The 16741-nt window shown below is 38.6% G+C and overlaps 1 protein-coding gene across 1 annotated transcript in view; it reads right to left on the bottom strand.

The window, feature by feature from the left end:
* shq1 (SHQ1, H/ACA ribonucleoprotein assembly factor) overlaps positions 1-16741 on the bottom strand; it is a 92463-nt gene that overhangs the window by 31065 nt on the left and 44657 nt on the right. Inside the window, 4 exon segments of the mRNA XM_051921546.1 lie at positions 4958-5112; positions 9645-9649; positions 11604-11680; positions 11682-11700. Of these exon segments, the coding sequence (XP_051777506.1) occupies positions 4958-5112; positions 9645-9649; positions 11604-11680; positions 11682-11700 (256 nt within the window).

The raw sequence follows: 16741 nt of genomic DNA, 5'->3' as shown, positions 1-16741 counted from the left end.
CACGAATATCATTAAATAAAGGATTCATTGTAGACACTAGCAGAGAGGAAGAAAAAAACCTTATAATTTGAAAACTGAATTTGAAGAAGAGACCCAAGAAGTGACAAACAAAAATTGAACTGGAGAGGGACTGAGTTGGAAGAAGAGCCTAATGAGAGAAAGAGAGAGGCGATCAAAACAGGTGAACAGAAAGCAGAAAGGAACAGCACTGAAGTGAAACTTGTTACTTTAGTTCAGAGGTCCTCAAGATTGTTCCTGATTGCACTTCTGGGTTAGGCGGAAAGCTTGTGCCATACAACTCCTCCACTTTCACAACACCCATGGTACCAAACAGGGCTGAGCTATGGAACTCCAAGTCCCATCATGCCCTGTGGGGTTCCGGGGCACCACTGCAATATAGGGGAGCTACCATCTACTGTTCTGGGGGAGGCAGTGCCCTAAAGAAACTGCCTTCCCCCATCCCTCATTCTCTTGGGTCCCAGCTGGGTTGGGTTATTGGCCGTCCCTTACACCATTTTATTTCTATATTTTTTATAGTTCTGTACCTGAAACTAATCTGCTGGGAACCATGAATCTTAGGCATAAGCAGGCAGATACGACTGAATTTAAACTTGCACCATTGCCCCACTCCCTCAGAAAAATTTAGTATTCTTTTTATTCCTTTAAAATTTAAGAAAAATTCAGAAGAATGGGAAGCTGAAATGAAAGTATACAAACTGCCACTAATGAAATCTCCTGACGATGTTTCAGAGTAATCTTAACTGACTTGTCTTTTGTTTCTTTCAATAAAAAAGCCCATCCCTCTCAGTTGGATCTCCATCTGTAATGATATTAACTAGCTTACTCCATGACAGTGATGACAGAACCCTGTGCAGTCTGCTTCGCTGTGATTTTGGCAAATTCACATGAAGCAGGAACTTCACTTAACTCCACAAAATGCATTGTAAGTCAGTGGGAAAGGAGGAACTAAACTAGTTTTGAGTGGACTGTAATAGGGTAATAGTATTTTAAGTGTTCCTGATGGCACTGTTCATGCATTTATTTCTAGCAGGATTGACTACTGTAATGCGCTGTTCACTGGATGTTCAAATTGTTCTTTATACAGCCTCCAACACATAACTCCAGTTCTTAAATCCTTACACTAGCTCCCAGTTAAGTTTAGGGCAGATTTCAAAATCCTCCTTTTAACATATAAAGCATTAAATGGCCAAGGTCCAGTTTACTTGGCTGAACTTATCATGACTTAAAAACCAGAGCACACATTAAGATCTCAAGATACAGGTCTGCTTATGATTCCAAGAATTAACAAAATAACAGTGGGAGGTCGAGCTTTTAGTTATAGGGCCCCTAAACTGTAGAATGGTCTGCCTGCTACTATAAGAGATGCCCCTTCAGTCTCAGCTTTCAAATCCCAGCTGAAGACTCACTATTTCAGTTTAGCATATCCGGACTAGAGCTGCTGATTAACTGTACAGACTGCATCTCTGTTGTTTGTCATTAGCACTAAAACATAAGTAACATGATAGTTATAATTTGTTACTAACCCTCACCTATTCTGTTTCTCTTCTTGGTACTCAAATGTGGTACTTGGTGCCACGGCCCACCTGCCAAGTTTTTTTTCGCCTGCATAAGGTAAAGTCATCCCTGATGGAGGATCGCAGGAATCGTGGGGTATATGGGTCCTTTCATTGGACTGGTTGGCCCAGTGCTGTCTCAGCTGTGGAATGGCCAAATGGGGGAGGCAGCTTGATGGCTAAGGTCTCCAGGACTCTAAACAAATCCAAATCATATTATGTGATATCATCAACTGTTAAATTCTGCTCCGTACTTGTATTTGTATTTATATACTGTATTGAGGATTTGTTCTCTTCTGTGTATTCTATTGACCCCCTTCTTTTTGACACCCACTGCACGCTCCACCTACCTGGAAAGGGGTCTCTCTTTGAACCACCTTTCCCAAGGTTTCTTCCATTTTTTCCCTACAAGGTTTTTTTTTGGGAGTTTTTCCTTGTCTTCTTAGAGAGTCAAGGCTGGGGGGCTGTCAAGAGGCAGGCCTGTCAAAGCCCATTGCAGTACTTCTTGTGTGATTATGGGCTATACAAAAAGAAATTGTATTGTAAATTGTATTGTAAGGGAAGTGTCTGTCAAGTATGCAGAACCGATTATGATGGCCAAAAATGTAATCTGAATTGTGATGCAGCAGAACCCTCCCTATCCCCGAAATAGAAAACACACAAGACCATGAAATGATACCAACATGATATTTATTACTATTTTCAAAGTGTTTCTACCATCTTGATGGAAGAAAAAGTGCAAAGCATCTGCAGATAGATCAGAAACAAAAACGGCATGATAGCTGCGCCCAGAACGGAGATGTCAAACAATGGAATGAGCCAATCCCATTTTGCTACTTCGTGACATAGTCAGTCAGTGCCATGAACTACTGTAAATGTAAAGAGATTTATATAGTTTTTTTACATATTGCTACATTGTGGAGATTATATATATATATATATATATATATATATATATATATATATATATATATATATATATATATATGAGAGAGAGAGAGAGAGAGAGAGACCACCACTACAACATTGCCATCCACTCAAAACTTGTTTAGTTCCTTCTTCCCTATTGACTTGGATTTTGTGCAGGTTAGTAAAGTTCTTGAACATTTACAAAATTTCACTGAGTCATGGTGAATCTAACTCCACAGGATTTGCTCATCACTACTGGGCACATTTTATACCTATTAGAAGCAAAATACCGGTCATCCTCTCAAGGCTCTCAGTTTTATGCCAGAACACAGTGAAAATGGTTGTGTGCACAACTGTTAAAAGATTAAGGCATGCCAAGAAAATGGCCAATTTTAAAAAACTGATCTGATAGTCCTTGTACTCAAATATTTCATTGTCTTTGTCTGTCTTATGCTTGCAATACAATACACAACTTCTAGCAGAAGGGGATGTCAAAATTTACAACAGAAAATGCTAATTTTGTCATCTGAGGAAGTGAAATCACAGGAGATGACAAAGAACAGGACTTTATGCCACCTTTCCAACAGAGTTTAAAATTTCCAAAGTATCATGAGCTCACTGCATTCCAGCAGCTAAATAATGTGCCACCTGAGAACGTCGGTGCTGTATGAAATTTTTCAGGTATAGTAAGATCAACCACAATTCCTCTTTTTCCATTCCAAACACATGACATCAGATAGAAGTCACTGAGGATATGTCAGACTGATGAATAGCAGTCACTGAATGTGCCACAACTGCCCCCAATTTGCCAAGACTATGTAAATGAAGACTGCAAAGTACTGGAAAAATCAGGTAGTGTGATGGGGGGCTTAACCAGCATGCTTACAAAAGTTTGATAAGCAATATTGACTTGACAGGCAGACAGAACTCACTCTTCACAGATGACTGTACAGATAAATATAGCAACACCTGTATCAATAGATTAGCTGATAACACTATGGTAAAATGAAACTGCTAATAAGAAATACTTGGGGGGGGGGGCATTTTAATCTGGTTCTGAAATTCACCTAGACAAAAATACACACTGCTGACTCTAGGAGGCAAAGAGGGCACCACATTGCAACCAGTAGCAATAACATAACATCACAAATTTTTAATTATTTTAGATTGACTTGAATTGGAACTACAAAAGAGTTCACCATCACTTGGAGATTATATAAGAAAATTAATAATTAACAACAGGTTATGCAAACATTTACAGCTGCACTACAAAATCTATTCAGTCTATAAGTAACAACATGAAACCAAATAACCAAATGAAACAAAAAGGCAATTGTCAGATCTACTTATAAAATAAAATAAAAAAAAGCAAATTGACATTTACTGAAGAAGTTTATTCTAGATGCTGCCTATGACTCTAAACACCTCAGGCCCCAGCTTTTCTCATTTCTTTAATATGACAAATAGTTGCCATATCATCAAAACCAGAAGTTTTGGACATAGTAAAACGGGGCTATGTTGTGGATGCTATTATTGCTTATTGTTTAAATTTTTACAGTGAGTTATAAAGATGAAAAAGAAATAACACCTATTGGTTACATATGGTAATGATGATGGACTTGCTACTGTTACAGAAAAGAAGAGGATATAAAGGTGTTTAAAGTATACAGCCACTTTCTGAACCGGCTCTTTCTAATATGAGGTAATGAGGAGTCAGAGAGTGTCCAAGAAAGAAAAGACGTAAGGAATGAAACAAATGAAGCAAGCATAGATCAGAGGGGCACCTCATTGCAGTGCCAACAACATACATGCATTAACAAAATATGTGCATAATGGGTTTGAGGATTAGTACAGTGAAAGTATCAAGAGTATTATAAAGAAAACCACAATTTGGACAACCTATGTACAGAATACAGATTTAAGGCTTAACGCAGTTGTGTGTGTTTACAACCATAATACTGCATTGATTTTTGTACTATACTTTGGCATACATGCATACATGCCATTTCCTTCATCCCCATCACTCATAAAGCTTTAGATATTTTTGGTATTTACATATATTTGCCCATTTTTACACATGACCAAGCATATTACCCCACTCAAGATTCAACTCAAGTTCAAAACTTCCAATGAAGTTATAGTATATATATATATATAGGGGCGTATTTTCTGATTTTAAATGTTATGTAAGCATACAATTGAATATATACAACAAACATTTAAGCATATAAGTTACACAGAAGCTTGTAAGCAAACAAGTTATGTATCCATTTTGTCAGGTGTGCTTGCACAGTTAAGTGCTATGTACCAGTCTAATATTATAGCCTTCTATCAGAGATGGCAGGACAGTTATTCAACCTCACCTATCAATGAGCTGTCAGTCTTAAAAAACTACTGAATAAATAAAATACATACAATATTTATAATGAAAGCTGAATTATAAATATAGAAAGATAAAAAAATAAGTTACCTACATTTTTTTCTCCTTCACATACACGTATTTCATAAGCATAAGCCAATAAGATATCAATTAGGCCTATCCATACATGAAGAGTTTCATTCTTGTCAAGCAGAAAGGATTTATTACTGAATTTCCTCAACTGTTCCTTCTCATCTTCTGTAAAAATCACTAAGAATTCATAAAAAAAGTAAAATATCAGTTTCAGGAGCATAAAAATATATTGAAACAGAGGGATCAAATTAAGACTATGGTTAATACTACTCTATTATAATCAAAACAGGAGTATGAAAATGTGTCCTTGTTATTATGATTAAAGATATTTGTGACAGGACAAAACACAATGTGCTGGCTGTTCATTCAAACACTAAAAAAGCTGGATCAAATATGATTTCTCCATATATGAGTAAGAAAAAAAATGGTTCACTGAAAGAAGAAGAAGAAAAAAAACACACCACATTTTAAAAATTACAAATACTTTTTATTTCATAAAAGTTCTCAGGCCATTTTTTTCTTAAGCCCTCATATTCCAATTATGGGTCATGGGAAGGTCCACAGCCTATCCTGGCTAACTGGGAGCAGACACAAAATAGCACCAGGTCTATTATAGGTCTCTATGATCTGATTTGTATTCAGCAGTTAACCCATCTATGTACAAACTTTGGAATGTGGGTGGAACATGGCAAACAAGAGGACATCTAGCAAGTGCTCCACAAATGCACGACTAGGAAGAACTGAACTGTGTAGGGCAGAATCCATGAGGCGCTAGCACTAACCACTGCACCACCATGCCACTAATTAAATCTCTTCAATACAGCAGCAACATAAAATATAACTGAACCAAGATAACTCAAAGCACAGTTTAAAGCACATAAAGAGCTGCAAAACAATATTGCAGGTTCTACCTATTACATAGAGACAAAATTTAAAAATACTATTTTATTGCTCAGCATTGACAAATACAAGATGGTTTACTTAAAATATACATTCACACAAAATCTAAAGTCTTCAGTTTTCAACACAGCAAACCAAAAAGATCACATGATCTAATTCATAGAAATATTCTTCATCTGTACTTGGAAAATTTTATTGGTGTTTCCAGACCAGTTAAGATATACACTTACTCAAGTAAGTATTAGAGGATGCCTAGGAATTCTTCTAGTGGTCCTTTTTTAGTATAACAACAGAGCATCCTCACAAAATGCCCTAACCACCTCGAACGGGTCTTCAGAAAAGCAGTAGTACTAATTGAAGGTCTTCCTGTTTTACTTAAATCCTCACATTATCTGGGAGGGTGAGCCCAAAAAATTAATTTCTGCAGCTTGTGTTGCATTCTTAATCTTTTGGTTACTATGCAGAGTACATGACCACTCGGGTTATTCGGACATGTTAAATTAACTGGTAAAACTGAAAACTTTGTTTTGAGGACTCTTGCTACTGCTTCACCACTATAGTCCAGTGCACATTTACAAAACTGCAGGCACTGCACTGACTCTTTGGTCAATCTTGCCCATCACCTTTAACATCACTTGTGAATTTGTAACTATACTCTTCAATTTAGAACAGCTGCTCTCATATCACGGAAAAAATCACCATTTTAATACAAACACGCATCTCTAAGACCCAAAATTCACAAATAGCAGAGGACATAAGATATACCATTAGGAAAGAGTTAAGAGAATGTGGTGTCAGTGACGTTCATCGTGGTACAATGAACTTGCCTCTCCCTCTCTGAGTTGATGGCATTTATCTGCATTCTTTTTCACAAGAGTAGCGATGACCACCATAACCTACAGACAGCTTCTCACAGTGCTTTTGCTGGCTAACAGACTGCTGCACCGCAATACAACTCTGATTGGCACCATAAATAAAATGAGACTTCCACCTGCAGCTAAAGTCACTTTAGTATGAAAGCAATTCGCCATACTAGTGTTTAGATTTGGCAGTGCCATGCTGATGGTAAAACTGAATAAAAAAAAAGTGCAAACTTTTACAAGCACACAAAATTTACACCGGGTGTTACAGACTCCAATCAAATGTATGTTTTTTATTATATTATAGTAATAATATACTGCAGCTCACTACTTAAAACGCGGAGAGCCCATACTCGAACCAAGAACCTTTTGTTATAAGTCAGCAGTTCTTACCTCTGCTCCATTGTCAATTGACATTTTGAGCTTGGGTTTTGTAATCATGCCTAGCAACATGTGAATTGAATGATTTTTTTTCTTTGGTTATATTCTTGAATAAAAGTGCATGTGTTTATTTGATACTTGGGACTAAAGTCTTCACACCATTATACACTTCATGTCATTATTAGTATAACATTATAGGTATGTGTTCAGCATTTCTTGTTTTGCATTTCGTGTCATCCTATACTTACACAGATCTTTGTAAACATGGAACGCGCTTGAAATATACGTATTCCACATAAAACTATATTATTTACCCTATACAACTCCAGACACCTCACGCCATGATAAAGAGACTTGAGCTGGGTGCTTGCTGCTTGTGCTGATCGACACATTTGCAAAACAAAAAAATGCTGATGAGGAGGTTGCGAAGGAATTTAAGGTGGCCCAGGATTATGAGTTTTTTTGTTTTTTTTCCCGTAGGGCCTCAGTGGTATTCGTAGTGTTAAAACAGAGCAGACCCCACTGTTCTGGACAGGCCCTCAGGGTGTTGTACCCATCAAGTTAGGCACCTTAATTAATGATTTTCTACATGAGGAAAAAAAAGCCCACTCTTTTACATTTAAAAGAAATGTAAAAAAAATATTTAAATATACTTGTGAATTCATAAAGAGATGAAAGGCTCCCTTCTAGCCATCCTGATTACATTTGTTGCCTAGATTATTCAGTGCTGGCAGCATCACAACATTATGTTTGGCAGGTGCTGTGTATATATGCAAAGTTGCTAATGCAGATTGTTAATAATTACAGCCAGAGAATCCTATTTGAAAATTACATTATAGATAGCACTAAGTGCATAAAATCACTCCTGCAGTTTTTATTATGGACAAGATAAATTCTTCAAATTCGTTATTACTGCAGAACGCCCCGACATTAATGGTCCCTGTTAGAATAATGCAGCAAACAAGTGGTAGAGCAGGGCTCGGGCTAATGCTATTTGCAATGATGGGGCCAAGCAAAGTCCGATTAAATCACAAGTACCATGTTTGTTCACTGTGGATACCGTGAGCACCAGAGAATTCTAAACAAGTTACTCTGAACATATACTGAGGGAGCTCCACACGTGGCAAGTTATTTTTGTTTCTCTATGCTGCCATATGTGGGCAAATACTACACCCATCATGGTATTTTTACTGCCTATACTGTACATACAAGTTTGATCTGCCTTGGAGATGCTCTGTTCTTATGTTAGGTGGCATACTTATTAAAGGTATATTAATGAAATTATATGCTTTGATTAATATTTGATTAATACATTTCATTTTATGCCTACAGAATCTATTATATGTTCAAAATGTTTTAGTGTGTTTATTACCTGGTTGTTCACAATATGAACATTTGGGATATGGATATATGATGGAAATATGTAGCAGCTTGGTTGGGATCCTAGGAAAATGTAATTAATTTTTAAATTTCATCTGGTTTGGCCCACAGCATAAATCCCAAACTCTGCCCATGAGACAAGTACTTCTTAGACCCCCAAGCCAGATAAAACAGACATCAGTTCACAGAACAGTATATCATTTCTATTCATGCAGGTGCAGGGAAACAAAAGGAACATAGTATAGGTTTAAGAACTCAAAACATTTAATGCACGTTCCACATGACAGCATATGACACACTATCATAAGTATTTTCCAAGTTCACAAAATACATATAGAAAAAATTGAAAAACTACCATGATCTCCCAAATATGTGTGCATGGAGAAATAGCTCCATGGTCAGAATGGATTTACTACTAGTATGTTCTGAATCAAAGGATTAACCACTGGAAGAACAGCATGATCCCAAAATATCTGAATCACACACTCCTGTCCCAGTTTTAACACTAGAATCCCTGAAGCTTTTGAAAAAACCCGGAATCCCGGGCCATCTTAAATTCCCTCGCACCTCCTCATCAGCGTTTTTTGTTTTGCAAATGTGTTGATCAGCACCGGCAGAAGGCAGCCTGCAATTCCATCCCCCACCAACGCAGCCTTAGTCGTATACAAAGTTCTCCCAGTTCAAGTCTGTTTATCTGAATGTGAGGTGGCTTGAACTGTATAGGGTAAATAATATATCATTATTCAGGATTCATACATTTCATGTGTGTTCCATGTCTACAATGATCTGTGCAAATGTAGGATGACAGGAAATACAAGGCACGAAATGTTGAACACATAACTAGAACAGAAACTTTTTTCATGTTCTACTAATAATTGGCAAAATGCTGACATGAAGTGTATAATGTGTGAAGATGGAAGTCCAAATATCAAATAAACACTTTCACAAAAAACACAGATATAACAAAGCAAGGGCGCTTTTTTTCTAGAATTTAACCAAAGTAAAAGAAATGGGGATAGGGTATGAGACAGACACACACACACTTGTACGTCTGCTTGGTTGGTGCACAGGTAAGAAATACTGTCTCCAAGTCAAGAGGTTGTGCGTTTGATTGCGGGTCGTTTATGCATTTGTGAAGATGCGGGTTCGCTCCACGCTTCCATCTGGCTGCTGGGAGCTCTTGAAAACCGGCACTGTCGGTAATGTCACCAAGATGAGCTGACAAATGAGGACGATTCTCAAATAAAGCCAAGGGATAGTGCAAAAAGTGCCAAAGTGCTTTAATTCCATAATAAAAATCAAAACAGTGTCCAAAGTGCAGTGCATCACGGTTTCAATAAATAATCCATAAAAACAGTGCAAAGTGGGGATAAAAACAATAAATCCTTTAAAATCCGAGGTTAAAAAATGCAGTCTCAATCTTCACGATCTTAGCACACCTCCTTCTCTCATTCTCCCCGGCTCACCCATAACTCGCGTAGCCAGCAGAGACCCAACACCAACGAGCTCCTTTCGGCCGACCTCCATCTTGGCTGCCTTAAGGACATCCCAGCCAGACCGCCCAAGTTTCGGCTCTCTTCCCTTCTTCTTTTGCGCTCACATAGTCGCTCCTCAGATCCATCGGGAGGACACCTGCCTTGCTCACCCCACTCCAACCAAACATTCAGTGGGGGGAACTAGCCCCTACAGCACCACAGCCAAACGCTCCTTCCAGCTCATGCTGTCTCCTCCTTACAGGTGGCCAAATCCTCCTGCTAAGACTGCCTTTCATTTAGTTATTAACCTCTTTTTCCTTTTCTTTTCCACAATCGATCTATTCCCGTTTCTCAACATCTCCCCTTCCTTTGTGCCGGCCTGTATACATACACACCCCTCCCGTGGGCACAGCGCTTTAATCACATGCCGCAGGAAGCCAATGAAGCAATTGTGAACGATCGCACCCACACATGCAGGTGCGACTCGCTCCAACTACTCTAATTAACTCCCCACAGCCGTTCAATCGCGCCCACAGAGAGTGACACGGCTTAATGGATTTAAAACCTGGCCCTTTTTTTTTTTTGAAGCCACGGACCCGCTATACTGCAGCATTAACTGTCTGGAGTAGTGAACAGTTATTAATATTACTATTATAGAATAAAAACCATACATTCGATTTATTTGAGTCTGTAACAGCCGGTGTAAATTTATGGTAATTGTAAAAGTAAAGTTAGTGTTTTGTTTTTCTCTCAGTTCACAAGAAATGTCTAGTCACACGTAGAATGACGTAGCTGTACCAGGACGTAAAGGTGAAAGATGGCACCGTTTGGATGCAGCAAGAGATTGGGTATCATCCTACCAGTGAATCTGCCATGCGCATATCCTTCAACGAAACTGAAGGACCTACAAAGCTCGCCAAAGTATCATGTTAAGTCCTGTTTGTGATTATGCTTTGTGATGGTCTTTACATAAGAAACATTTATATGTTACTTCCATAAAAGTCACATTGAATGTTATTTACCTATTTACCTTGCTTTATTTACTTATCTTCCTACAGCGTAAAGTCACAAGTAGACTGCAGAGCTTCCTGTGTTTGATCAATACGGGCATGCTGACAAAGTACATGTGCAATGCTATTTCAGTAAGTGAGTGACTACAACTGCAGGTGGAAGCTCCTGTCACATTTTGTGCAACTGTTGTTACTGTTCCGCCTTTATCCAGAAATGGCTCCATAAAATCTTTATGACCAGAGTCTTGGAAAGTCTTTCTCCCATGGGACAACTGGTATCTTTTCCTGTCCTTTGTCTAGTGATGCCAGGATAGTTTTTATCTATCCATATGCAGGTTTAGAGGATGTATGACACAAATTTGCCTTTATTTTTTTTCAAGTTGTAGCAAATTACTCCACATAATTAGTTAATTTATCATTTTCTTGATGTTTACCAAGGAAACCTTTTAAAAAGTATGAGAATTTAATGTAAACAGATATCTATGGTAGATGAGAAAATACATTTTATAAAAATAGCATATGTTTACCTCTGTCCATTGTTTTTATCATAAAATAGTATAGTAATTAACAGAATTGTACTAATTTGAAAATGAGCATAAGAGATCATAGTGTGCCAAACCAAGGTATCTAACCTGCTGCATCCTTTAGTTCTTCAAAAGAACCGTTTTTGTTCTTCTTGTATTTTACTGCTAGATCCTCTCCACCAAGGCTTGTATTTCAATAAATTTTGAATAGCAAAAATCTTCAAACAAATCTGCACTGGAAAAAGATACAAATACAAAAAAACACCTCATATAGAATACTAAATATATGCTTTAGAAAACTAAAGAGTAGGGGAACCATGTGGATGGACTTCAAGTTAGCACACCAGTTTCATTTAAATTTCAATATTCAATATGATACATGCATTTACTTAGTATTTTAAGGTCAACAAAAATGTTGTGCTGCACTGACATTTTCCAGTAATTGATACACAAATCACAGTTCATTAACAAATTTTTCCTCCAAATGGCACCTGGTGTCAACGAACTATAAGTCACAATAGGGGATAAGAAAATATTAGTAGTTACTCAAACCCATCCATCAATTCCCTTTCTAACTAACTAAAAAAAGTCACAAAATCAGGCAGGAACATAGATGAAGGAATCAATAATAAAAAAAATATATATGTGTGTGTGTATTTTATTAGCTGTCCCCTGCAGCACCGTCCATGTAGTAGTAAAACAGGACAAACTTTAAAAATCAACAAAAAATATTTGAAAAATGTAGAAATTTGTATTGAGAAGAATTTATATTGATAGCTTTCATATCCGAGGGCCTCTTGATATACAATATTTTTGATTTTGCTATCCGGGGCAAGAATGTAGTTGTGATCTCTTTGCCAAGCAGAGCAGGTTAGAGATTATGAAAGCATTGGCATTCAAAAGGGTAAAAAAAAAACGATGGCACGATACACATGCAGAGAAAGGTAAAGAATATGAAAGCAAAAAAAAAAAAAACAAATGTGTCAAAACAAAGAAAGTAAACATCGCATTAGCGCAAACAAAGGGAAATTTATTACTAGGAGAAATAACGAAAAGGCGAATAGAGATCGAATATATTGGGTATGTAAATATTGTAAGGCTTTGAAGTTTAAGTCAGAGAATTTCAAAACAGGATTTACCTCATGTGCATTTATTGGTTACTTTGCAAAAAATATTATTAACTGACTGATGATGCGGATCCGCTTTGTCTGTGCTGAAATTCCAAACAGAGAAACCTATCCTGAATTATGGTACAAAGTCATAAAACACATGTCTCACGGACCTCATTTAAAAGATTCAGCATGTTGGGACTCTAAAAGATTCCAAATATTGTTTTTAAAAGAAGTTCTGAAATAAAAGTGAAACTAATGAAATAGCAATAATTCAAAGAAAAAAAAAAATCTTAAAAGTGTGTATCTGGAAAACCAAACACGGGGGTTGGCGAGCGAAGCGAGCAGGGGACAAAGCATATAGGCTTGGGCAGATTTGTGGCAGATGAAATTTAATGTCAGTAAATGTAAAGTATTACACATAGGAAGTAAAAATGTATGTTTGAATACACAATGGGTGGTCAGAAAATTGAGGAGTACACCTATGAGAAGGATTATAGGAGTCATAGTGGGCTGTAAGCCATCGAGTTCCCCGACATTGTTCAGCAGCCATTAAGAAGGCAAACAGAATGTTAGGTTATATAGCATGATGTATGGAGTACAAGTCCAAAAGAGGTTATGCCCTAGCTTTATAATGCATAGGTGAGGCCTCCTCTGGAGTACTGTGTGCAGTTTTGGTCTCCAGGCTACAAAAAGGACATAGCAGCACTAGAAAATGTCCCTGAGAAAATCAATAGGTTGACTCCAGGGCTACCGGAGGTTGAACTATGAGGAAAGATTAAAAGAGCTGAGCCATTACAGTTAAGCAAAAGAAGATTAAGGTGACATGATTGAAGTGTTTAAAATTAGTACAGTGGATCAAGAATTTTTTTAAATGAATTCATAAAGAACATGGGGACACAGTTTGAAACCTGTTAAGGGTAAATTTTGCGCAAACATTAGGAAGTTTTTCTTTTCACAAAGAACGCTTTGAATAAGTTACCAAGTAGTGTGGTAGACAGTAAGACTTTAGGGACTTTCAAAACTCGAATTGATGCTTTGTTTGGAAGAAATAAGTTGATGGACTGGTGAGCTTTGTTGGGCTGAATGGCCTGTTCTCGTCTAGAAACAATTAGCCTAAAACTGTCAAAATGTTGAAATTTTCAATTAGAGCTGGGCAAGTTAAACGCATTATTATCGTTTTAATGTTTCTTTATGTGAGAAACCATTGCTTTGTGCGCTTTTCAGAAACCTGAGTTTTTTGGAAAAATAGATAAAAAAGAAAACAGATTTAGAATGTTAACTTTGCTGTTGCTCAGAAGGTGCCTGTTATAATGTTGTGATCGTGGTTCTGGACCTATGAGGGTGACTTGTTTTTCTATAACAAATTAGATAACACGTGTAAAAACATAAAATGATGTAATTGAACAAAATGTATGTGTGTAAGTACAGAAAATAGGACAGAATGATTCAAACTTGTTTGTGTTTTGCGTACGTGACAAAAGCATATATACTTTCTGTAAGTTTTCTTTCAATGATGTGTGTGACAAGAAAATGTACCTTAGGGTAAAGACTTTACCAATTGGAATAATACATAATGAGTCAGGACGCTTATTTTTATTGCTTACGTGGTCTACGATCAGAGACTAGAAAAAGCTATAAAAGAGCAAGGACAATCTGCGCTCGAGGCAGATGAAGTGCGGTGTCCTAGGACTGTATTCTCTGTCATTTTACCTTGCCTGGTATGTATCAATAAAAGGTTTTTACTAATTTTAATTTTCTTCTCTGTCTTCAGTCACAAAAAAGTGTCCAGTTTTTTGGCACCCGGACGGTTGGGGCAGGAGACGGCCGGTCGACTCCTCCGGCGAGACCATTCAGTGATCCGTCTTACCAGTGGACTGCCGTCAACTTGAGCTCCGGCAGCAGAGCATGCAGCTCCGGCAAAAGTTTAGGACTGCCCTGTCCTGAAAGAGTTCTTGTGTGAGGAGCCCCTGGTCTCCTCTTTGCTACATCCACGGTGACTGAACGGATTTCCACACAGAGTTTGCACACTTCCAGGCTTGGGGTAAGCACCGGGGAATTTCCGAACATTTTTTTTATTTTCTTAAATTACGGAAGGGCGAGTTTCCTGTTGACCGTCTAGTCATATTCATATCTTAACGGGTTGCTTAAGGTGATGGAGACTTGACCCAAGCAGTTTGACGCATACGAAAGGTCTGACGAAAGGATACTGGCCTCACCCATATCTAGACTCAGCTGGACGTATTGATGTAGTATTCTGCTGAACCGAATCGGACACGAAGTCACCTGAGCTGGAATCCGGGGATGTGAGTGGACAGGCTAACGGGACGAGTAACGGTGGTGGTATATATATATATGGAACACTAAACAGAAAAAGAGCACAGATTGCAGGTTTGCTGTTAGTGACGGAATAAATAAATCTACATACTAATAGGAATTACCTTGTTCTCCTGGGAACTGGGACAGGACCGATAGTGGGTGATCTCCCCTTGGACTAAAGAAGGGAACAGTGAGTGGCACACTTAATACCTCGCTAATTCATACGTACAAGGGATTAGACAAATCAGTATAGAGTTGGAAAATTAAATACAGGACTCGGGAAGAGCAAGGGGACATAATGGGAACTTATAACAGTAAGCCTGTTAATCGCCGCACAGGGGGATCAAAATCATTAATGCTGGAAGAATTATTTTCCGGAGGATCAACAGACGCCCCGTAAAAATGGGTCTCCTGGAAATTTGTAGAAAAGAAGACAGGTTTAGATTTCAAGAAGGCATGTAGGAAATGGAATAGACAGAGTGGTGGGCGTTGGCCCGATAGAGGGGGGACAGGAGATGCAAGTGAAATACAGGAAAACTAGGACGATCCTGTGTAAGGAATAAGCAGGGTGTTATAATAGTGGACCGTATCGAATGGATATGTTCGATAGATGGGAATTAGTAATAAAAGACAGAAATTAGAAGCAGTACAGAAACAGAATGAATTGTTGCGGGCAAATGAGGGAAAGGCTAAAAAGGAGAAAGGGAATTACCAATTACATACAGAAAGTTTAGACAGGCACGGAACCACAGGCAGACGGGAGGAAAAGGAAGAATAATCCAAATAAAGACCCCACTTATCCTATTATTTGTTTCCTCTCCTCAGTACCAACCTCAGGCACCTCCATTATCCCCTCCTCTTTCCCCCATTCCGACTGCCCCCCCTGCACTACAACTGGCAGAAGTTTCCCCCCGATGATCCCCCAGGCACAGATCACTATGACCCCTCCTACCCATCGTGATGACCCACCCCGTACTAGACAAACCCCCGTCTCCCAACGCACTCAAAGTCAAACCTCTACTCACAAACCAGCTCCAACTTTTTTCTCTCAAACCTCTTCCGATCCTTCACCTTTACTTACTTGCCCTTTAATAGAAGTTCCCAATCCCCATTATAACCCTGCCCATCCAGCCGGACCCCAAAATCCCACAACAGTTATGATAAATCGGAACTGGGACATCCAAGAAGTAAAGGATGTCGTGAGTGCAGTTCCAGATCCAAAGGAAGTAGGAGGACTAAAGTTTGTTGAACAACTTGATCAGTTAGATAGCATGTATAAGCCTAACGCTGCTGAATGGACCCAGGTACTTCGTCGAAAGCTATGGGACCACATGGGCCACTGTTTGCAAGGGTGTCCGCAATGACGTTCCATGGGTATGGAACCCAGCTTTAACTCCGAGGACAGGGGATTGGTGGAGAAGGCAAATTTAACCCACAATGGGAGGCGTTGAGACAAAATATTGCAGAAAATATAAAAAAGGAACGGACTGGTCCCTTATTTCTGCTGCAAAACAAAAGAGAGACGAGACGGTTGATGAATGGGCACATAGGATTCAAGACCTTATGGCTAATCACTCGGGCTTGGAAAATGTCGATGACCGCACCCGAGCTGCAGTTCCACCTTTTGTTTCCGGTTTTGCGCCTTGATATACAAAACAAGGTCCGCACTTCCTGTATTGGGTGGAAAGTGCCGCGTTTGATGAAGTCAAACGACATGCTGAACATGCCGAAAAACAAACTAAGCAGAAGGAATCGGACTCTCGTGCCAAATTATTGGCAGCACAGATGAACTATTATACCAGGAATACTCCTGACCGAGGCCGAGGATATGGCCTTAGAGGAAGGGGA

Source organism: Erpetoichthys calabaricus, chromosome 18 (genome assembly GCF_900747795.2).
Source record: "Erpetoichthys calabaricus chromosome 18, fErpCal1.3, whole genome shotgun sequence".
NCBI classification, from domain to species: Eukaryota; Metazoa; Chordata; class Cladistia; order Polypteriformes; family Polypteridae; genus Erpetoichthys; species Erpetoichthys calabaricus.
Note: the sequence above shows the minus strand (reverse complement) of the source record. Positions and strands in the feature narration are given on the sequence as shown.